At 38.8% G+C, this 24,925-nt stretch overlaps 1 protein-coding gene across 17 annotated transcripts in view; it reads right to left on the minus strand.

Moving 5' to 3' along the window:
• ArfGAP3 (ADP-ribosylation factor GTPase activating protein 3) overlaps positions 1 to 24,925 on the minus strand; it is a 199,223-nt gene that overhangs the window by 126,697 nt on the left and 47,601 nt on the right. For 14 of the 17 annotated variants that reach the window (XR_010854068.1, XR_010854067.1, XR_010854066.1 and 11 more), the window contains 2 exons: positions 22,663 to 22,803; positions 7,597 to 7,737 (listed from right to left, as the gene is read on the minus strand). Coding sequence is in view for 14 of the 17 variants with exons in the window: in XM_067108896.1 (XP_066964997.1) it covers positions 7,597 to 7,737; positions 22,663 to 22,803 (282 nt within the window). In the remaining 3 variants the exon portion in view is untranslated. The remainder of the gene's footprint in view (positions 1 to 7,596; positions 7,738 to 22,662; positions 22,804 to 24,925) is intronic. The other 3 variants (XM_067108906.1, XM_067108904.1, XM_067108905.1) reach the window with 1 other exon arrangement.

A 24,925-nucleotide genomic window follows, 5' to 3' on the forward strand; every position in this document is an offset into this window, starting at 1 on the left:
TGCAGCACAAAGTATAGACATCTTCACTGAAGAGGAGAGGTTTAACCCAATCACATAAAAGACTGTAAAGGCAAACCCTAGCCTTTACCTCGCACTGAAAAGGACCTGACTCGGCTAAAGGTAAAAGGGAAAATCTGCTATGTGCTGAGCATAAGCTCTGAGCCTAGTGAAGAAGAGGGAATGAGAAGCACTTTGCTTACCCCTACTTAAAGAAGTTAGGGAAAAAGAGCAACAAAGTGTTCTAAAGGTGATACTTAAGGGTGTGCTGACTGAGAAATTTCTGGGGATTATAAAAATTTATTGACAGTATGGGGCTGTTTGACATCTAAAATAAACAATTCGTGTTACTGTTAAAAAAAAAACTTTCAGCTGGTTTTATAGATGATCTTTTTATCACTTTTATCACCCTGTAAGTGACAAATTGTTGCACAATTTTTATATAATCTAATCCAGTTTTGTTGGAAATGGTTAACCCTTTCGGTTACCAATGGCTGACATAGAAGTCATCCAAATTTAAGTCCTTCGCATTTCAATGATGTGCGGAAACATAAAAAAATATACATAAAGCACAGAGAGAGAGAGAGAGAGAGAGAGAGAGAGAGAGAGAGAGAGAGAGAGAGAGAGAGAGAGAGAGAGAGAGAAAAACAAAAATATACAGTATATAGCAGAGAGAGAGAGAGAGAGAGAGAGAGAGAGAGAGAGAGAGAGAGAGAGAGAGAGAGAGAGAGAGAGAGAGAGAGAGAGAGAGAGAGAGAGAGAGAGAGAGAGATCTTTTACAGAAAACTAATTTTTTCTTTTTCTTGCTATTAATATATACAGAGAAATCATTTAGCTGCAAAATAAAACAAAACTGAGCATTCTAACTTTTAATATTGTCAGAGCTACGTGCCTTTGAACAAAAAAAGGTAGAGAAAGTTTTGGTGTGTACAGCATTGCTTTTCTTACGGAAAATGTGACGCTACTTTGTCATTCGTGTTTACATATTTTTCTTGATATAATTACAAATTTTTGCACTGCACTTATTAGGTAATTTATCTGGGAGTGCTATGGATAAAAAAGAAAGACTTTATCACATATAATTTATTTTGGGTCAATTGTTTTTGTGGGAAAGTGCAATATTTTCTTGTACCTCATAATTTCTACTTATTGTTTTGAGGAACTTTTTATGCCATTGTATAATCTTTCATGTGTGAAATGAAACAAAACAGAGCAGTCTACCTTTGAGTCCTTGAACAAATAAGTTATGAACATTTTTATGCCTACCACTTGAGTCACTGCCACTTCCCACAGATGTAATTGCTTATAAGGGTCATAAATGAAAGGGTTAATATACTTTGTTTACCTACTAAAATATTCACTGTTTTCTTTGATGGAAACATTCTCAGAAAATAAAAAATCAGACAATTTTCATATTTTTTCTGCACTCATCACATTGTGTCACACCAACTAATTTGCAAATAACGCTTTGCATTTTTTTACTTATTTTTACAGTTCAATAACCAAGACATGTAACTCAACATGTTTGCTCATTAGTGCAATATTTTACAAATCTAGTTTTTTCTTGACAAATGGTAAAAATAGAATGAATTATGTTATATTTCCTCAGGATGTCTTTGTAGGGTATCTTTTCACAAATATAAAAATATGTCAGTATATATCACAGACCCATTTTGCATCATTAGTAGTGATACAGAGTGCAATATTTCACGAGTTGTCGCCACTTTTTTAGTTCTTTTCTGAGTAGTCATAATGGGAGCAAAGAAGACGAGAAGTATTATAAGAGAAAGATATAAAAAACTGTGTGCTTTAAGATTATGGAAAAGACAAAAGGAACCTGTAACAAATGGCAGAGACTATTGGAGAAATGTCTGGAAGCACATTTCTTCTCATCAGATTACTTTGTAATCATCTGGGGATATCTTATATGAAAAAATACTTTTACTTCAAAACTCAGCTTTCTACATTTCAATGTTTCATACTTATTATAAAATAAATATTTTTTTCTTGTTTTCTCAAAACTTATACTTCCAAAGAGAGAAAGTCTACATCTCAATCAAGACTGAACAACATTCAATGGAATGTCAGAGCCTGTACTATAACTATAAATCTTTATCTATCATTAGGAAAAGTGTTTTTGGCTGCAAGCTTTTTTTAATGTATATTATTTATGAATAATGATAGTTTTTTATTCAACTGTAAAATTTATAAGCTTAGAGGGTGACTTTTGTAGTTTCCCAACCGGAATTTTGAATGTTAATTGTGTAATGAGATAAAAATTTAAAGTAAATCCCTTTAACTATAAGGTCACTGTGGTAACACATATTACAAGGGGTGCCACCCTGACACATTCCTTAATTCTATCTCTGCTCCAAGATCAAAAATGAAAGGAAATATCTGAAGTTCTCAGCAATCCTAGCCTTTCTCCATCAAGTAAGGAAACTCAAATACTCAAACTTCTTTGCTATTCAAGAGAGCAGGGACCAAAAGGCCTCTACTCCCCAATGCAAACAACCCAATGGTAGCAATTGGGTGCAAACAAACCAATGGTAGAAAACTGTCCACTTCAGCATCTGCACTCATAAAGGATAAATGAAGTATGAGGCACTGCACACTTTTACTTGAAACAGAAGTTATAACAGTGGTGCAGAGGTGTAACCGATCATCCACCAGACATTTTTAATTATTCCAAAAACTGCAATGTTAAACAAGCTGCAAACTCAGTGAGAATGGTGCAGATGAGATGTACCCAAAAGGCACAGAGCATGATAAAACTCATCCTAGGTGTTCCCCACCTCCCTTTCGCACTTCCAAAACCAAACAATACTGAGGGCAGAAAGTAAGGAAACCCTTACAAAGGTTTCAGCCACCAAAGAAAAGCAAAAGCATCATTAAAATTTGCTTTAAAAAAAAGCAAAGCAGCAAGAAGTCTGAATTGGCACTTCAATGCTGTATCAGATACAGAAATGAATGTGAAAGGTTTGTACAAGCAAAAAAAACACCTCATGGTGACAGAAGACCTAAGGCCACCTGCAGAAGCTGAGAGAGTTGTTCCTACCACAAGAACCACAATACTTCCCAAAGCTCATAAATACAAAAAGCCATCTATAAAAAGCACTCTCCACTGCTGAGTGTCAATATGCTCAGGTGCTTTATTTATAAATAATGCTTTCGGACAAGATTAACTTCACTTAATTGATCATAAATCTCTTTGTGACAAATATGTGGAAAGTCCATCAGCCGCGTAACTTAAAGTCATCATGATAAGCGAACACCCTTAAAAGAGCCTAAGCCAAACTAAAGGCAGAAATTATGTAATATTTCTACCTATGACAAAGTTGGGGTACTTCTGAGAATTATGAAGAATGGGTACTTGAAAGTCCTTTCCCATAAGTTTTCATTAAGTAAGAAGTTCCCTCTCTCTTTGATAGGTACCTGAGCCATGTCCATCAAAATGATTATTAAAAACTGGTTGGTAACACAAACTCAATTAGACATCAAACATTAGCCTCTAACCCCTGGTTGTGTTCCCTAACACAGAACTCAACCATTAGACCAGGAAACCAGTTTTTTATGACTTCAAATGGCACTTTTATCCTAATCTATCCCACCCATTCCAGCAAGACAGACACATACAAATCTGGAGGACTATGTTCTAAAGAAGAAGCCTCCAGCTGTTCCAAAGAACTCCCAAGAAAATGGTTCTGCTCCCTTCACCAGCCACTGCAGGAAAGAGGTTACACTTCATCATTGTGGCAGCAGTGAAGAAGGATAGCCACTTCTGGCTCACCCCCCCAAAACTTCTTTCCTCTAGTCGAAACCTGGCACCGCCAGAGAGAGAGAGTAAAAAGAGTAGCCTTCCATTTTACTCAAGGAAGAAGAATGGGGTTCATGTCTGCCCAACACCAAACAATTCTGAAGCAAGAAGCAACTCATGAGCAAATCTTGTTTCCAGAAAAGGAGAGAGAACAAATTGCCTCTCTTACCAAGAACTAAGTTTGCCCTATGGAACAATGCTTAGAAGTGCCAGGGAGAAAAACTCTACCTTTGACCCCAATCACCTCCCCAATTGTCATTTCATACTAGCCAAGATGCTAGACACAGGACAGAATATTAGTGCGATAACCGAAGTTAAATTACCAAGCAGTACAAAGGAAAGTCATAGAAATGGCCTCCAACACCAAAAATATTATTGCAGTGAACTTAATTATTTTTCTTATTATTCAGAAGATTAACCCCCTTACATATGGAATAAGCCTACAGCAATTCAAGCTTCCAATGAATACAGTGTTCATTTGAAAGAAGTTACGGAAGATGACAGATATAGTGTCATACCCCGAGCTTACGAGGTTAGGTTCCAGACCCCCCTTGCGAATTTCCGCGTAAGTTTGGCATGGTCTCTAAATATGCTAAAAAATGCTTATTTCAACAGTTTAAATGCTAAATATAACCCTAATCATGCTCCCAAGGTATTAAACTAACTTTTAAATGAAATTAAAGTTACTGTAATTTCATTTAAAAGGTAGCTTAATACATTATCCTTAAAAAAAAAAGAAATACCACATATTTCGTGTACAAAACAACATTTAAATCATAAAATTCACCCCTAAAAATTGCGGGCTGTCCTATACTACCATTCTAAAAACCAATCCTTGAATTCTAAGTAATGTTTATCGGTAGGCTAGCCTTGGCCTTGGTGCGATAACCACCGACATACATGAAAAGATTCACAGTATGAAATAAAGTGATAATAAAGGTAATAAAACCATTTTTACCTTATATATTATTGGCATATCTTCATAATAAATAGCCTATTCAAGGAATAATTCCATATCAATGAAATCAACTTTGATCTATGCGAGCCCAGCCAGCTGACAAAATGTAAATATCGAGTTATGGTTGCGCTCACAGCAACCTTTATCTTTCAGTAATGTAGTGTAATTACTGTAGTAATAACATTTCGGATAACATAATATTCATTTTTCATTAAAAATTCAGGCGGTTTGTAACTGTTTAGAACAATTCAGTCGTAAGAATGATGATTATGTGCAATAATTATTATACTTAAACTTATTGTTGTTAGGGGTTGCTTCTGACTGGCGATGAAACGTAAACAAAACAATGGTTTTGCTTTTTTAGGTGACGTGTGTAGGAAAAACATATAGAATTGACTTTGATATTTCGTTTACCTTACATACTCGTTAAAGCGCGATCTTGCGCATTGTGCAACCCCCAAATTTTCACCCATAAAAATGATTTTATCACGTATCTTGTATATCATGTGAGTTCGTTTTTTGAGACCAGATTACTATGGACTAACCTCTTTTACTCCATCTCTTTATCCCATCTTCCAGTTAAATACATTGAAAGAGTAAGAGCGAATGAAAAAAGTATCGTTAGTTAGTTTATACTCGTTGAGTAAATGAGTACAGCCATAAACAACCGAATGTGAAACAATTGTTTTGCTATGAACACAGTCTTGGCCGTGGCTATGAACAACCGAATTGGATAACAACAGTTGTTCTGCTTGCAATTCAACCATCATATAATAGTAAACAATTACTGTAGTTATGTTACAAATGACAAAGTAGAATAGGACTAATATATATTTTACATTATACCCTTATTTGCCATGGAGAAAAGATCGTAAGGAAATATATGGCTAAATTTAAGTTGCAAGTTGTAGCTGAAGCTGATAAAACAATGTTCAAGCACTAATGACTATAAATTATTGTGCATGGGCAACATGAATGAAACTCTTCAATATTGGAGAGAAAAGTATTTTAATCAAAACTACTGGGCATGAAAGAACAATTTTACTGTTGCTTTAACGTGTATGGCAAATGGGACAAAACCTTCCCCCATGGTTATCTTTCAATGGAAGTTGAATTGATGCCAACACAATAATTCCTGGAGGGTATCGTTGTCCACGTTCACGAAAACCTAAACAATGCAAATCAAGCATGATCGCTATGTTTGTATTTTATAATACAATTAGTAATATGCGAATACATACAATATTACTGGATACTGTGAAGGAAAGCATAACTTGTTAAAAGATCCATGGAAAAGATGTATATTGGTTATGTGTTGTAAGGTACTCCAGTTGTTCGAAGTAATTAAATTGAAATGACCTCGTTTCAAATGTCTAACGGCCCTCCTGTGTGTCGTTTGCAGAGGCAAGGTGAAGTTTGTCTCTCATTTTTCATCATAGACGGTCAGGATTTGGAAAGCGAATTAATTGCTTCTCGACCAACCTCAAGTCGGGAATGGAAGTAGCAGCAACTTTTGAAATATTGCCTTGCGGTTGGTAATTGTTATTACCTGAGGATGGTAATGACTGAACACTGATCATCGGAAAAGAAGACATGTTCTTCAATGGCAACAAGCACTGTTGTCCCATCAGCACCATGGGAGTTGTACAATGGAGGATCGGTGATGTCTCAGCAGTGTGGCGATGGTCGTCCTCGAGGTTCTGCAGTGATGACGTGGATGGATACTGTTGTGATGAGTAGGTCAATTCAGTTCTGAGGATGGTGGTGACTGAACCCTGGTCATCAGTTTTGGAAGATGTGTTCTTCTTTGGCAACATGGTTGTTGTTGCATCAGCACTGCTGTGACCATACGGTAGAGGATATCGGAGATAGTTCAGCAGTGTGGCGATGATCGTTCTCGAGAATCTGTGGTTACGACGTTAGGGTACACCGTTGTTTTTAGAAACCATTATTACCCTGAGGATACCGTTTACCATTGTTGATTATTGAACAAGGAATGACTGAAACCTGAAAACCCTCTCCCAATGTAGCAATCAATAATGCCAAGACCACCATATCCATCAGTAACTCACTCAGGAGATATTGAAAGCCTTCTTCCTCTGCCAGATTAAATTAGGAACACCACAACAGCATGTCTATCTAATCCTCCGTAGACCAAACTCCTGCTGGAACTGCCTTAACGAATAAGTCTTATGGCTTCCTGGAAAGCCAATACTGTACTCTTAGTTCACAAGTCACTGAATGACAGCTTCTGATGAACACTTCACCAGAAGCTGCTAAATCTCACACAACATTTTAGCTGGAAGTATATAACAGGATATTCCACTGCAAGAAATTATTAGATTAATGAAGTCATTACCAGAGACATAACAGCCCACACAGTCAGCCGTGTCTTGGTAAAGACACCTTTAAGTTTTATTCCTTAAGAAACACATGAAAGCAAGGCAACAAATATAATTAAACAAAAGTGACATGAAAATACTCATCCAAATTACAAGTTCTCAACTGGCAGTCAAGACATCAAACAGTAGCACATCTGTTCTCTACTGCAGCCAAAAAAAAGGTGAGCGCCTTGGACAGTGAGTGAGAGATACTTTCCCACTCACCCCCCATCTCCATCTGTTAACAACCCAGTTAATCACCTTGTTACCAAGTTTGGACTGGTTTTCAGCTCACGCTGAAAGGTTCTCCTTTATGTAAGGCGTTGGTTTGTATTACTGTACAAATAAATTAAAACTTTACGTCATAAATGACATTCAAACAAAACTCAAAATAAAAATATCTAAAGGTAAAAAATTTTAATACCATCACAATACAAACTCACTTTGGAAGCTGGTTTCCGTTGCCCTATTGTAGATTTGCGAGGCTGACTTGCCAGTTTTTGAGCTTCATTAGCTGACATATTGAGAGCAGCCTCAACATTTGGAGCTTGTCCTTCATCAGCACCATTGCTTAAACTGGCATTCTGGAAAAAAAAGCATTATAAATTATAATAAATATTTTACAAAAGCAAAATACTAGTTATGACGTTAAGAGTAAACCATCCATAGAATTACAGCAATCTCTTGATTACCCAGATTAAGAGAGCCAAAGGCCTGTTGAATAAGAGAGAAATCCATATACGGGCAAGTAAAAAAAATCTACTAGTGTTCAAGGGCAACTCCGTACCCTTCCTCACTTCACCTTGTCAATACAGCATAACAGTAAACACTTAATATGCTTATAAACAACAACCATCACACTAAACTAAAAACTTAATGCAAAAACCAACTATCTATCCTATTTTCCCATATCGGTACCAAAATGAACCCTATAAATACACTTAGAAACAAAAATGAGCAGACCTCTTCTTTTCTCTTGTACATGACATGCAATATGGGAGGATACACAATATTTTTCATCTGCCCTAAAAACTGGAAAATTTGTGGTTTAAAAGCCCACCACCTTCCCCTCCGCCAGCTCAACTGTGTCATCAGTCTTGGAAGATGTGTTCTTCTTTGGCTACATGGTTGTTGTTGCATCGGCACTGCTGTGACCATCATCATTTTGTGCCTCCTTGATGTCTAGAGGGTCCTGGACATAAAGAGGCTCTAAACAGACAAAGTCCTCACTGGATGAACCTGGCAAGTCAATATCAACAAAAGGCATTTCCATCAGCTAAAATTGCTGTTTCCCCCTTGAGAGCATCCAAAGCTTCACCAACAGTTTTCTCATTTGAAACCCCATGTTGAATCTTAAATCGAAACAGCCAACCTCTGGATGCCTCAAAGTCCGCAACCTTATAAAAACCTGCAAATTTCGTAGCCACAGCTGCAGATGAAACCACATCAAAATCAACTCCTCAATGTCCTCATAACGGCCTTTTGCCATGATCTTGAGGGCTTGACTCCAGGCCATTTTCTACCAAAATTCCTTGCATACTTCCTCAGCTTGTCCAGGGAAGCCTTGATATTGTGCAAGGTTAACTGAGTAATGCCATACTCCATGATACGTGACCTAACCAACCATGCTCCATGCTCCCAATAATTCAGTTTCTGTTGAAGGATCAACACCTTCCAATGCACAGCACCCCACACAACACAAGCAGGACCTGCAATACTGCAAGCACTGCAATAAAAGCCATGTGCTCAGGAAATAGCATCACAACAGTTCATACAAACTGTCAGTGAATGCACTGTTACTTTCCAGATGTAGCCAATTAGCGTTCAAAATGTTCACGACATTGTGTCTAACAGCCGTTACAAAACAAAAAACTACAATGACTTATGTTTCCGCCAATGACAAGAAAGCTTACAAAAAACACCTCTTACCATACACTATCAAACTGATGACGTATCCATATCAGCCAATAAAAAGCTATAAGTAATGTTTCATGACGTGTTAAGTGACATCATGCTTTTAACCCAGTTACAACTGCAAAAACTAACTCTATCTCTACAGTACTTCTTTCGCACACTGTGTGTGTGCGCGTTTGTGTATGTTTCTTAGCACAGTATTGCGTGACAACTTTTTTTTTTTTTGCTTGATTTATTCTATAGTACCCTTTCATTACAAGTTTAGCTGACTCTAAATATGATTATCACACATAATAACAAAAGAATATTTTATCACTATTCATATTTCATCTCTAGTTACATAAAAATATTTAAAATGCAAATTTGTAGATCTGGTAACAAGAGTGCTATTTATAACTTGTCTCAAGCCACCAACCAAATTGAAGGTGTGTGTGTGAGTATGTATGAATTTTTATCACATCACCGTGATTTATATACAAGCATCCACACAACAGTCTGGAGGAACCACTTCTGACTCCCTTGGTAGAGCGGTTGTCCAGGTTGGAGGAGTTTTATGCTTCCAGGAAGGAGTCGAAACCCTCCCTTGGACTACCGTGGTCTCCCTTGGTGGATAGAGTCCTCAAGAAGGTGAACGACTTGGTCTCCGGACCAGCGTCTTCTCTTCACTCAGCTCGCTCCACCAAGCTGTTACCTCCCCCTCTCCCGAGACAGAAGAGATACTGCGTGCCCTCGGAGGGAGCACTACAGCAGAAGGTAGTGGAACCGGGCCTAACTCATCTAGCTCCTGGTGCCACTTCAGCTCAGCTGACTGGGGAGGCTGCGCTTCTCACACAAGCTGAGCTGAATGCCTTGGAGGGGACAGCTCTGTCTGCTCTCCAGGCGATCTCCTGGCTCGACAACTGGGCCTTCTCATTGTTGAGGATCGCATTTTCAACTACAGGGACTTTCTTTTGCAGTTAAACACTCAGGGGGTGGGCATCGGTGACGCTCGAGTTCGTCCCGGAGTTCGTAGCGAAGAGACAAAATCCAGCGGTCCCTGACGCTCGATTTGAGTCTTTCACGGTCCCATCCCTGGATGACTTCGTTAATAATGACCCTGTTGAGATGCTGCTCTGTCCTGTACAGGTGCTACGGTGCTACCTGAAGAGAACTCGGCGTTTCAGGCCTGAGTGTCGACGACTCTTTGTTAGCACTGGGATCCCTAAGAAGGTGTCCAAGAATACGGTCTCCTTCCGGCTGCGTGAGGTTATCAAGGCGGCGTACGCAGCAGCTGGAGAAGACAACACCAGCGCTCTACGTCCCCGCGCTCATGAAATCAGAGGGATTGCGCCTGCTTTGGCATTCAAGAAGAACCTGTTGGTTCAGCAGGTACTGAGAGTGGGGATGTGGTCACGCCAGACCACACTCACCTCTTTTTACCTCCGGGATGTTACTCATAGGTCCTTGGATACCTTCTCCTTAGGGCCAGTGGTGGCTGTTCAACAAGTTGTGTAATTTATCCAGCTCCTGTACAGGACAGTGTTGTGTCTTGTCTGTTGTATGTGCATGATTGGGCGTGAAAGGTGAGTGACTGGCTCTCTCTTCCTTCCTGTCATCCGACTTTTTTTCCTTCGGGCAGAGAGTTTGGGCCGTACAAGCTGAACCAGATGTCAGACGCAGGTGAGTTTCATGTCTTGAGTATCCTAATCTTTGTTTCCTTTCAGGTACACATTAGATGTAATGTCCCCTCTTTCCCCGACAAGGTGGGGAAGGGGTTGCGGGCTAATCACCAAACCCATTCTTCATTTTGGTCCTTAGTCCCCGACATCCTCAGGTCACCTCTTCTGTGGCTGAGGAAAGTTCTCTCTGTCTTTCAACTTGCTGTGTGTTCGCTTACCTACCATAACTTCATCGCAGCAGGGGCAGTCTAGTAGACTGGTTCGTGACACTCCAGTTCTCATAACAGTGATCACGGTCCGGTGGCTTTGTCCTCCTGGCTCTTACCCCAGGAGAACATAAGGTGTGGTTGAACTTCCAGTCGTTCAGAGACCTACACTCAGATTCCTCCCACCAAATCCTGAGTCCCCATATAAGTAAAGGACCAAGGATTTGTATTTGTGTAGGAACAAATCGCATTTTTTAAAAGTAAAATGCATTTTTCCTAACATACAAACCCGAGGTCCTTTACTCAGGTTACCTACCTCAGCCTCCCCACAATCTGCCCTAGGCCAGAAAGTAAAGTGAATGCGTGACGCCAGGAGGGTGGTAGCGTGGGTCCCCCACTGCAACCACTCAACTACCTGGCCGGTAGTTATACCACAGCACTGCCTTGTTAAGTCTTTAGCAGCCAGTTCAGCTTTGCCGAAAGTAACCCCCATATAAGTAAAGGACCTCGGGTTTGTATGTTAGGAAAAATGCATTTTACTTTTAAAAAATGCAATTTTATCAAAGGTTATGTACTGTATTGCACTGCAACTTTTAATGAAATATGTCTAGCATAAAGGTGGTATAGAGAGAGAGAGAGAGAGAGAAAGCAGTAACTTAGGGATCACTTAAACTGAAGCCTAAAACACATGCACTCCTTCCCTTTTCAGTTTTCTGTAAAAGAAAACTTATTGTGACAGCTTGGTGTGTCTGTCCGCTCCCTTTGTCTTTGCCCTCAGATCTTAAAAATACTGAGGCTAGAGGGCTGCAAATTGGTATGTTGATCATCCACCCTCCAATCATCAAACATACCAAATTGCAACCCTCTAGCCTCAGTAGTTTTTCTTTTATTTAAGGTTAAGTTTAGTCATGGATCATGCATTTGGCAGTGCTTTCCTGAGGCGTGCAATGCATTCTCACTTGACTGCATCTGGGGAGCAACTGAGTGTTGGCTGGTGGTAGCTGATAGCTTTATACAGCATTATACACTGTAAAGAAAACTCAGTTGCACCGAAGAAACTTCAGCACATTGTTTACTTATTAATGTTTTGTGCTATTCTCATATATATTTTCACTGTATTCTTTCATTTTTTATTTTTACAATCTAAAAGAACACAATCGTGTGTAAATTACGTACATACTCACACATTCATTCTCATACACTGGCATTGATGAATACAATGGCATTGGTGAACGTGCTAGAGCTTGATTTTTCCACATTTAACGGATATGTACACTACTGTACTGTAACTAAGCAAAAAAAAAAAAAAAAGGACATTAACTGTACTGTAGCAAAGCAAAAAAAGATAAAAAAGAGCTGTTGACATTGAGAGATGTCATATGTACTGAATATTTTAACAGGTATTTTAAACAAAAACAGTTTGCATGTAAGGGAAAATGAGTAAAACAAGAGAAATATAATGTATATATTCATGTATCATTTGATTTCTCATGTGACCCTTAAAATTTCGTCCCCTAAACATGATTTCATCATGTACAGTACATATGTCGTATAACTTCTTTTCCTCATTAATCCCATCTTCTTGTTAAATACTGTAAATGAAAGTAAAAAATGAAAAGTCTGTACTTACTGAACGAATTTCATTTTCATAACCTTCTCTTATAATTAACAACCACTTACCAAAGAACTGAAATAAATATCAAGTATGATGTAAACAAACGAACTGGGAAAGAGCTGTTTTGCAATTTTGAGGGATTTTACTTTTAACATAAAATATTTTAGTTTACCTGTATATTACCCGCTATACATTTATGCACAATAAAAATAATTCCAGTAATATATTAACCTCTTTTAGCAATTAAAAATTTTTTTCCTAATTCTTTTACTAGTAGGTTCAATCAGCTGATCCTTAGAAAATTAACATTATCGAATGCAAATGGCAGAGGAACAGTTTTTTACACGTATTGCGATGATGATATAAACCAATACAGTAAACCCCCAGATTCGTGTTCTCACGATTCGCGGACTCACGTATTCACAGATTTATCTTTGGAACATATCTACCCATTATTTGCGGAAAATTAGCCTATTCGCGGTGTTTTTCACTGAATACTGTATTTTCTTCTCATTTTCATGACTAAATGAACTTTTTGTGATAAAACTTAAAATACTCAGGTAATGCTCGAGTTACGATAATTCACCTAACGATAATTCGATTTTGCAACGGGGTATGCAATTAATACCGATACCACAATATTATTTGTAAAATATTTTTAAACTTCGCACGGGCACAGGCAGCAGCATAATCAGGCAGTGAGAGAGACCAAATTACAGTAGACAGCTTTTCCTCCATCTCTTTACCTCATCTTCTAGTTAAAAAAGTAAAAGAGAATGATAAAAGTATTGTTAGTAAAATTATACTCTTGCGTAAATGCGTACAGCCATAAACAACCGACCAAAAAACTGTTGTTTTGCTTATAACCGAATGGGATAACAACAGCCATTTACCTGGTATTTCAACCATTGTGCGGTACTAAACAATTACTGTACGTTATAGCACAAATGACATTTACTAGATTAGGACTGATATATTTTTTCACTATACCCTTATTCAGTATGAATAAAAGATCGGCAAGGAAACATACAGCTAAATTTAAGCTGCAAGTAGAAGCTGAAGCTGAAAAAACAATGTTCAAGTTACTAATGACTATACTTTAAATTATCGTGCATCAGCAACATGGATGAAACTCAATCGCAATTAAAATGGGAGAGAAAGTATTTTAATCAAGACTACTGGGCATGAAAGAACACATTACTGTTATTTTTACGCCAATAAACGATAAATACATAAAGCTCGTATTATGAAGAATTCAAGTGAAAATAGCGAACGGAATCTTGAATTTTTTTTACACAAAACAAACGTCCCCAAACGGCCATCGTCATCTACTAATGAAAATAATAGATAAATTAATTTCACAACGATACATATTTTAGCTGTATTTCGACTTAAAAACACTTCGTATAACGAAAAATAACCTTGCCCCTTATAAATAAAGTATCTAGTGATACCATCAAAGTTGCATGGGAATCACTAAACACTGATCTCTGTGAGATGCTGATTTCATCCACTTCCTATCCGCCCCAAAAGTGTAAGAAAAATAAATATAATGTTACAAAATATGAAGATGTAATTGGTGAGTACAGCAATAAAATTTCATGTCTTAATTTATTATAGTTTTTTCTACCTATGCTTAAAGATAGGTGAAAGCTTTTTACATACAAGAAATCACTACTCCGGCAAGAGTTTCCACGGCCACTGTGTGTGTGTGTGTGTATATTTTCTTTAATGAATTGATAATTTGCTGTGTTTAGTACATAAATATTAATATTTATCATATATAAATTAATATCATATAAAACAAATAAACATACATATTACATATGCATAAAAATTCTCTCATCTCAGAGAGAGAGAGAGAGAGAGAGAGAGAGAGAGAGAGAGAGAGAGAGAGAGAGAGAGAGAGAGAGAGAGAGAGAGAGAGAGAGAGAGAGAGATTATTTTTATTTAACATTATTATTTAATCCTATTAAACTTAATAATATTAATATTTGAAAATTAGTACTGTAAATCATTATTTTTTCATAAAATGTTTATGTAGATACAGTACAGTACTTAGTCACGAAAATATGAAAATGCAGAATACTGCTCTAGGAAAAATACGCAAATGAGTGGGTTTTCCCCCGAATAATTTATAGATAGGTTCTGCAGAAAATTCCGTGAATCACAGCCTGCAAAGGTTCCACCGAAAATTCCACGAACCACTGAGTCCGCAAATTGTGCAAATGCGAATCCGGGGGGGTTTACTACTTAACACCTGAGTCAGATCCCAAGTAGGTGGTTTAAGTTCTCTTGGAGAACAAGACTTCAAACCTTTTAAGCAGCACAGAGATTTCCCAAGAAGTTAGGTTCATGTCTTTCAGATGTAGAACTAACCCCAAGGCAGCCCTGTAGCCCTTAATGGCAGAAACAGAAAGGTGTTTTTCTGTTCAGAGAGAGATCAAAGTATCAGCTATCTGTTGAATACATGTACAGAGTGGAAAGAGACACCATCGACGACACCAATCACAGTAGAAAGCCCACTTCCCCTGGTACACAGCTGAGGAAGATCTGAGGCAGCCAGACATCTCTGTCGCTGCTCTGAGAGAAAAGCCTCTCACTCACAGGCAATACTTGATAGTATCCAACTGTGAAGAGCTAGGGGCCCTACTGATCGATGATATTTCGTTACGAGGTTGATGAAGGAGATTGTGCCATGAGGGGATCTCTTTCGGAACCATTGAAAGCAGAGACAGCAGATCTGGGAATCATTCTGCTAGAGGCCAGAAAGGAGCTACAAAGGTCATCCTGAGATTCTGAGAAATCATCACTGTTCAGGATGTGATGGATCAGGCAAAAGGGGGAAAGCATAGACTTCCAGATTGTCCCAGGGATGCCGAAGAGCATCCTCTGCCACGGCGAAGAAATCTGGAACTACTGAACAATAAGATCTCCAGCTTCCTGTTGAATCTTGTTGTGAAGAGGCCTATCACTGGTCTTCACCACAGATGAAAAAAACCTGTCCAGTATATCCTGATGCAGAAACCACTACATCCCTAGGGCCAGACCCGACATATTAGCTTGTCGGCCAATACACTCTTCTTGCCTGGAATGTACCTGGCCTTGACGTCCATTGAGTTGTTGATCGCCTACTGATGCAATTGAACTGTCATCATGTGAAGTTGACCCTTTCCTGAAACTCCTGAAGTGCTAGGAAGGCTGCTTTCAACTCTAGCACGTTGCTGTGAAGTCACCTTTCCCGAGGACTCCACACTTAGGAAGTCAGGAGATCTTCTAGATGTGCTCCCCAATTCTCGAAAGAGGCGTCCCTGAACAGGAGAAGCTCCGGAGGGGGTGATGAAGAGGCACTCCCATTGTCAGGTTTTCGTCATCCAACCACCACAGAAGGTGGCTTCTTACTTCTGTCAACAGAGGGACCTGAAGCTAAGGAGAATCCCCTGCTGGGGACCAGAATTCTTTCAGCCTCCACTGAAGGGACTGAAGATGTAAATGGCCATGAGGAACCAGCTTCTCCAGTGATGCCGAAAGGCCAAGAACCACTTGCCACTGCCATGCTGGTCGTTTCTGTTCGGACAAGAAGGAGCTGGCCACTCTCCTGAGCTTCTCGATCCTTTGGTCTGATGGGAAAACTCTTGACGAGGCTGTGTCTATGACCATTCCCAGGTAAAGAATCCTTTGATTTGGCTGAAGACTGGACTTTTCCAAATTTATCACGACACCTAAGCCCCGACAAAATTGGAGAAGATGGTCCCTGTCTTGAATTAGCTTCTCCTGAGAGTTCACAAAGACCAGCCAGTCACTGAGATATCTTAGGAGGTGAATCCCCTGTGCATCAGCCCATGTTGAAACTAAGGTGAAAACTCTTGTGAACACCTGGGGAGCTGTTGTTAGAGGAACTGGAACAACAGTTCTCAAACCTGAAATAAGAAACTTCTGAAGCAAAGGACTTTGAACTGGAACAACAGTTCTCCAAAACTGAAATAAAAAACTTCTGGGAGGAGGGATGGATTGGGTTAGCACTCAAGTGGGTAAGGTACGAAATGGCCTTAGCACCAGATTGTAACAACCTGATGTAAGATGCACTTTAGCTCTATTTCTTGATGAAGAAGAGGAAATTCTGGCTCCTGCCATCGACCACAAATCAAGCCAAGAGACAATCTGGAAGGCAGGCAGAAGAGGCAGTCAACTCCAAAGTTGCTCTTTCTTGAAAAGTAAAAGAAGGACCTTCTGCCCTAACCTGATCCAGAGCCACTTCCAGCTTTAACCGAACGACATTGGGGTTGACTTGTCTATTTAGAAGAGAAGAGGTGCAAGAGGAGTTGCATAAAACCTTCTATGGTAAGGAAGTGGAGGAGGAAGCAGCTTGAATGGCCTGCTGGAAAGAAGAGTTATCCCAGTCCAAAATCAAGGAACCAACTTGATTTAGGACGGAATCTGCATGGCTTGAACATGGTAACTCAAAAGATGTTTTAGAGTCCTTCTTCAGTCCTAGCAAAGCCTCTATACCTGTAGGGACAATCACAGGAGCAGCCACAGTTTTCTTAGAAAGATTAGCCTACTGAACTCACAAATGAGATCAATATCCTCTGCATAGGAAGTATAAAACTCTTGACTGTCCATATCCTCCACTTCCTGGTCATGAGGTTCCCTGTCTGCCTCTTCCAATGGATCTGAAGGGTTTAGCACTGGGCCATAAGATCCATCAGGCCATAACACTTTTACGGAACGTCTTTTGATGCAGTGGGGTGTGAAGTGTCTCGATCACTCTTTTGAGATGCAGAAATTCTCTTCTCGCACAATAGACGTGCATCATTCTGTGGCCTGGAAGGGCTATAGTCACATCCGCGGCCACGGGAAGACACACGTCGGCATGGTCTCTCCTTGGAGATCGTGATGAGGAATGTTGTCGAGGAGAAGAATGGCAAGTCTGCATGCCCGGCTCACCTAATGTAGAACAGCAGCCATTTCCATCCACAAAGCCACGCCTATTATCACATCCGTTTCTGTCTTCATGGCCGGGTCTATATACATGTAGAAGTCTGCGAGCATCAGCGGGGAAACCACAATCTTTCTAGGGCGAATGTGACCTAGAACGAAGGTAAGATGGACGTCTGGAAGGCCGAGGACTGACTGGAGTTCTGGAACAACAGATGTGGGAATGAGAATGTCAAAGAACGTCCCTAGAAGTAGGACGTGAAGGAGAATGATGAGGAAACAACGTTCGTAGGCGAGAACATAGACGTGGACGTGATGAATTCTGGACGTGTGAGGGTAGAACTGTAGAAGAATCCACCACTCGGGATTTCTTGATCGCAGCTTTGTCGCTTTTTCTCTGAACTTGCATAGGACGATCTGGGGAAGACGGAATCACTGTAGCTTTCCTCACGGGATGAGACTGTTGAAGACGAGAGGCAGAAGAGTGAGGCACATCACCGATGGGAACACGTAAACGTATAGGAGAGTCACGGACGTGGTCTGAAGACAACAGAGAAATGTAGATGGTCCTTCGGTTCTTGGAGTGAGAATCAGCAATGAAGACTTTAACCCTCCAATGTTTGATGGGGGGAAGCACAAACAGAAGACAAAGATGACGAAGAAGAAGAGGAAGATCTATGTCGTCTCTTCTACAGAATAAGCCCATACTTCTCTCGAAAGACCGAGTCACTCTGTCAAACACAGCCTGAATGAATGTCCGTGGATGGAGCAGTAGTAGGTGACATCATTACAGAAACCGATGACACCTGTGACATCACAGGAGCAGACGAAATCTGTACAGGAACTAGCATAGCCGTTGGTGCGGGATTTGTAATGGTGGATGAACAAGAAACCCGAGAAGCTGAAACGGGAGGTGACCCAAGATGATGCGCTGGAAGGTCTAATGGTATCGTACAAGGGTAAACAGTGCGAGACCCAGCAGGGTGAAGGCCGACACTGAAAAGCGAGTAGATATTATGTGGGATAATAGGCCATCTAAGGTTGGTACCCCTGATAAGTCTAACGAGGCCCAAACGTCAGAAATCTTCTGTGCACCCGAACCTGAAACAGACGAACAAGATGGCGCTGCCTCCACCTGGGGGGGGGGGCCCACCTGAGAAAAAGGGGGCATGAGGAATAAAATCTCCTGATCCATCTCCCAAATCTTCCATGGATGAGACAACGGAAGAATGGGAAGGGGTAAAATCTTCCAAGGAAGAAACAACAGGAGGAGGTCTGGAGAAGGGAGAAGCAGAACAAGGAGATTAAGAAACATCCATTGAAGGAGGAGAGAACCTTTTCTAAGATGGCGCCTCCGACTTCTGCTTATGCTGCTTCTTCTTGGCTCAGGAGACCAAGACTGACACTCAGGGCAAGGGTTAGTTACATTACAAAATAGATCTATATCTACTACAAGTAGAATGGGGATCTGTCTCAAAGGAGGCAAGAAAACATGAAAATGGGTAGTTTGTTACACTGGGACATTTCCTCTGAGGCTTAAAGGAATGCTTAGATGAGTTTTGGGACTGTATCATCAAAAGCCAAAACACACACACAAAAACACAATATCTCACTATAACATAAAAACTTAAAACCAAGGAAACACGGGCAAGAAAGGAAAAACCAGCTTTAGGGAGGAGAGCGTAAAGTATGTCCTCCTCTGAAGGTGGTAAGAAGAAAACTAAATACGTCACAGTTGGAGATTAGGTCGTTGCCTGCTTCCTCCCTCATTCCTGTGACTGATGCCAGATGCCACCATTTCCTTGCATAAACAATTCCTATTATTTTTTACCGGTTTCCAGTCGTGCCAGAAGATTTACCCTAATGTTAAGACTCAGGTTTGTTCCACATATGAACAAGTGGTTAATATTGTAATAACTCTCACTGCAATGAAACCTTATATTATATAAAAAACTTGGTACGATCAAATGACAGTAAATGAAATTTGACAGTACAGGCTGTCCCCAGTCAACGGTGGGCTCGGGTAACGGCGCTTCGGTTTTATGGGGCTTGTCTAAAAACGAAAATTGGCAATTTTCAGCACCCGAAAATCACCGATTTCGGCTTATCGGCACTGATAATTGGGTATTGGCACCGATACATACCTAACAGAGGCACGATAACTGAAAATCGGCGCTTTTCGGCAGAAATAAGCCCCGAAAATTGCTGATTTTTGGTTATCACACCCACAGAACGGAACCCCTTCCAATAACTGGGAACTGCCTGTACTCATAAAAAGCCAGACAAAAATAAAAAACAGCCTGCAAAGAGAGAACAAAAAACAATTACTAATTCTAGGAAAGCAAGCCAAGAAAAATACCCATAAATTAAAGGTAAATACAAAAGCACCTAAGCAACAAACATCACCAAAATATTAAAATAAAAAGTGAAGATGCAAAACAGTTTTTGCTGGACTAAAGTGAATACAGTATGGAAAAATGGCTAAAACAAATGAAAACTTATGAGGCCTTACTAGGTAAATACTGATGTTAGAGTGAAACTATATACATTACAGGAGTTGAAATTTCAATTTAGAAAAATTCTAAAGGTGATCAAACAATAATCAATTACAGACAGCTGAACCTCACAAAGCTGGTGATCCAAAAGACTATAACCAGCAAATGTAAAATAACTGCTAAATGCAGAAATCATTGCTTTATGCTGAGTGTACATAAAGTGAAGAACGGGTTAAATAATAACTTAAATATGAACAGTGAATTAGTAATCAGCACTTGTAAAGCAATCCTCCATGAATTACACCTCTGGAGAACAACAGTTGAGCTGTTAACAACACAGGAAATCATGAAAAGTTGAAGTTATTAACTGAAACACATGGGTCCACATGGTACTTGCACAGTGAGACCATATTTTTCTGGTCTGACCAGGGTGAGGCACACAGATAGGCAATCGTACAATTAATGGGGTTAGTATGAAGGTACAGTCCCTCTGGAAAGTTCGGGCACATTTTTACTGAACTTTGTTTACCAACAGACATATTTTCAAAATCACATAGACACCAAACTATAAATCAGAATAAGATTAATATGTGTACAAACAATATATATAAAATTGGCAGAAAAATAACATGAATTAACACATCTAATGAAGCAATTTGAAACGCAAAACTTTTGTTAGGTGAAACTGGAGAACCCAAGTAAGGAGCACTCTGATTCTCAAAATCTCAATTCTGTGAGCATTTAATTTTATTATTACATTCAAATATCTATGTTTAAGACTCAAATAATTAAATAAATGTCTATATCTAGCAATATTCGTACTCTAAAAAAAATATATACAGTATATTTCCTCCGTATCTGAGTGACACCGTTTGTCATGACACCACTCATCGTGTGAACGGAAAAACAAACATTTAACATACATCAGTAGACTGTTTTTATGAGTTTTCAAAGTTGGCGTCTCAGGAACAGACTGTAAGCTTAAATTAAATTATGTGAAGAAAGGGTAAGTGGGTAAAAGTTGAATTAATAAAAAAAATTAAACATGTAGAAATTAAAAAGGATAGGACTAATAGTCCAAGTAAAAAGGTGTCACTCAAGATGAATTTTAGCTTTTTTTATTGTAAGTCAGTTATAACAACCATATTGCTTCATTTCCTTATGTTCTGTTCATAAAAATGAAGGCTGTATTGTCATAACATCTATCATTAGAAGTGGGCCTAGGATTTATGATCATTTTCTTCTGCATCATCTTGAATTATAATTTTCATCATCTTTTACAATCGTTTTATCACTTTCAGCTATTACCCTGAAAACATCACCCATCATGGAAGAGCAGAAGAATTACTGCAGCAACCCTATGGGGATAGATGGCTGCCAGTGGTCCTGGGAAACTTAGACACACAAATGAACAGTTCCTGATATACTAGCATTCTAGATGAAGTTTAGGTGCCATCGGTGAGAGGCCTGCTAATCTCTGAGCCAGAATTAACATACAGTACGTAGTTAAGGACAGCTCTTTTGTCCATAATGCCCAATTTGTAAAAGAATAGTTCAAGAGAACATCCACATGTAAACAGAATCGAATGGCCAGCAAAGTCACCTGACTTACATGCCATTGGGAGTCTTTGGGGTTGTATAACTAATAAATGGTACCAAGACTAGAGTGCACTTCCTAAGACATGCCAAGTCATTCTGGGATTTCCTTAATCCTAAACGGGATGAAATAATCATTTGTGAAAAGATAGTGGGTTCAATACCTAAGAGATTAGGTAGGTTAATTGCCAACAGGGGTTCAACTTGAATAACTGAGAGGGAGGGGGGGGGTTGCATGGATCTTTAAATTCTACTATATTTATAGTTTTATGTAGTAATGGTTTGACTCTGCACTGCATTCGTTTGTTTATTTGCCTACTTATTTACTTACATTTATTTCTCATAAAAACATATGGGTCTATGTGAAAAATGTATAGATTGTAAATATACTGTTGAGTAAGGATAAATATATTTATGCATATCATATTCAACATTTCATTTTTGTAATACCATAAAAGGACAACTTTTGTAATTAGTCGCAGCAATGCTTAGCAAACAAATACATATAGTTATGGTCATACCACCAAGTGCTTTCTCTTTCTCTTATAATATTAGCATCTGCTAAAATCAATAAGAAAAGAAAAACATTAGAAAGAAATGTGATGACAAAAAAAAAACTGCACTCTCATTATTTTACAGTACTCTCAGAGGATACAAGGGATGGCCTCGTGAAAGTTGCCAGTTGCTATTTTGTAAACTCTCGTCCGAAACACCAAGAAAAGTGTGCCCGAGCTTTCCAGAGCAGCTGCACAATTTACATCATGTGCATGAAAACTATATACTGTAATCAAACCAGCAGAAGGACAAATATCAACTCTCCCAAGATATACTTACATCACTACACAAAATTTTTATTTCATCAAGATAGCTGAAACTACAAAACACTTTCAAACCTCAATCTAACCCTTGATTATTTGGAAATTCTTAAGTATAAAATAACTTATATGGTTAATAGATGAATATGAAATTCTTCATTAAATGAATATTTGTCATTCTTTCTTGCTACATCTATGAAAAACAGTAGAAACTAAACTTATTGGAAATACAAATTCAATGTTTACTTAATTTCTAAACTCTCCACATGTACCTTGGCAATGATAAACTGGGGTGGGGATGGCACAAGGTCTGGGGATGCAGGAGCTGCATTATTAACATGCTCCTCAAAGAAATCCACTTCCTTCTTCTCCTCTGGAGTTGGTGAATCTACATTTCCGACATCAATGTTAACCTGAGGAAAACCACTTCAATAAGCAACAACCAAAATCAACTAATGGAGGGGAATGCAGCAGAGAACATCACTTACCTCTGTGTACTGTTATGATGGAAATTATGTTTTCAAGAGGAAAACCAATGCAAAACCTTTAGGTGTTAGCAGTTTGCATTAAAAATATTCTTAACAAAGTCAACTTAACCATATGAACAATTTAAAAACAGGAACATGCAATAAGTAAATAAAGCCAACTGGTTAACCTACTGATTAATGTGAATAAATACCAAGAGAGCAAAGCCACCCAGTGGAATACAAACCTTACATCAGCTCCATAAAACATCAAAAAAGCTCATAGCAATTTTGTTTCTCCAGATAATTTAGTGCCTTTCTTTTTAGTTTCTTTTTATATTCTCTCAAGATGTTCTACTCTACATTTATTCATTAGCTACTGAAAACTTTTATAACTTTCAACTAACACTGTTATTGTAAAGTATATACCAGGTATTTCACTGGCACTCAAATTCACTGGCAATGTTAAAAATGTAAGATCTCCAAGAGACACCCTTCACATAATTCATGAATCAAAAATAAAAAAAACAGTTTACTGACAGGCACAACCGACACTGCAGTATCATTACAATAATTATTTGACATAACAAACAAAAACTATGTGAAGGTCACCCTACATCATGCAACATTTAAATACCCCATACCCAACTTAAAATTCCAGCCTCGACTTCACAATATTTCTTAAAGCCATCAATACGAAAGAAGCACATTTTAAGCTCTATGCCTGTGGGTATCGGCCAGCTCTACAAACAGTGATTTTGGACCACACTGACCAAACTCTATTTTTCACATATCCTCATACCTCAAGATCTAAGGTGTTGCCAGAAGTAAGATAATGCTGATTTGAATAATGCTAATGAGAAAGAAAAATTTATTTTGCTAGTACAGGTAGATGCTGAAAATTCAATGGCTCAAGAATTTAGCATCTGCTTTCCCATACTGTACTTTTTTAAAAATTACAATACATTTTTTTTTCCTTCATGTGCAAAAATGTTCCATGTGACCTAGCAGCAGTTACACTCAAGATACACAAGATATTAAGCATGTAATAATTGTCATAATTTTCCTAAGCAATTTCATTAGTGATTTTCTTTGTTTATAACTGTTGTTTCATCATAAATATGCCTTGGAGGAAGTTTGGTTGTAGGAGGGAAGCAGTTTCTCACAATATTAGAAGCATAAGAGAAATTAACAACTAAGGGAAGCAACTACAACAACAACTCATGAGGTTGAGAGCGCACAAACACTACCTGAGTTGCCATCATATTCTTTTCAACCACATCCTTTCACAAAACTCCTTCACTAGATTTTTACCAAAACTCCATTGCTTTACTTTTACCAATCACTTCCATGACTCTTCCAAGATGGTGGTGATAATGATGATGATGACTACACATTAGTATTATGTGATAAAAGGGGATAAGCCTAGAGAAGCAGAGGAGGAAGAAGCCGGCCACGATGCAATCAGCGACGCAATCAGCAAGTGTTCGAGTGTTGAACTGTGAACCAATTAAATAGTAACATGGGTAACACAGAGAATGAAACAAGTGTCAGTGCAAACAGCGACAGTGAAATAGTTTTGTTATTGATAAAGAAACTGCAAGATTTATCGAGAAAAGCAACATGCAATGATTCTGAGGACCCTCAAAGGTTTGATGTTGTGAAGCCTTGCTTTAATGTCAACATTATTTTGAGATTTAAGTGCAAAGAGCCAATAGTCTGTGAACATCAAGTGAAAATATAAACACAAGCGCATATTGGTGAAACAACAGTTGCATTTGGTTACCAAACTATGCTGAATATAAAGCTCCTGCTTTTTATTTGTCTGTCTCTGATTTTCCTGGCATCTTTTTCATGTTTGCATATACTCCAGACATTCTTTTTCTTATTTTGTCTTTCATATGAAATACTCCCACTCCTCTCTTTGCTATTCAACAAGTACTAGGGAGCAACACTCACTCCCTAGTACTTGTGGAATAGCAAAGAGAGGAGTGGGAGTATTTCATATGAAAGACAAAATAAGAAAAAGAATGTCTGGAGTATATGCAAACATGAAAAAGATGCCAGGAAA

The sequence above is a fragment of the Macrobrachium rosenbergii genome, chromosome 9 (genome assembly GCF_040412425.1).
Source record: "Macrobrachium rosenbergii isolate ZJJX-2024 chromosome 9, ASM4041242v1, whole genome shotgun sequence".
Classification (NCBI taxonomy): Eukaryota; Metazoa; Arthropoda; class Malacostraca; order Decapoda; family Palaemonidae; genus Macrobrachium; species Macrobrachium rosenbergii.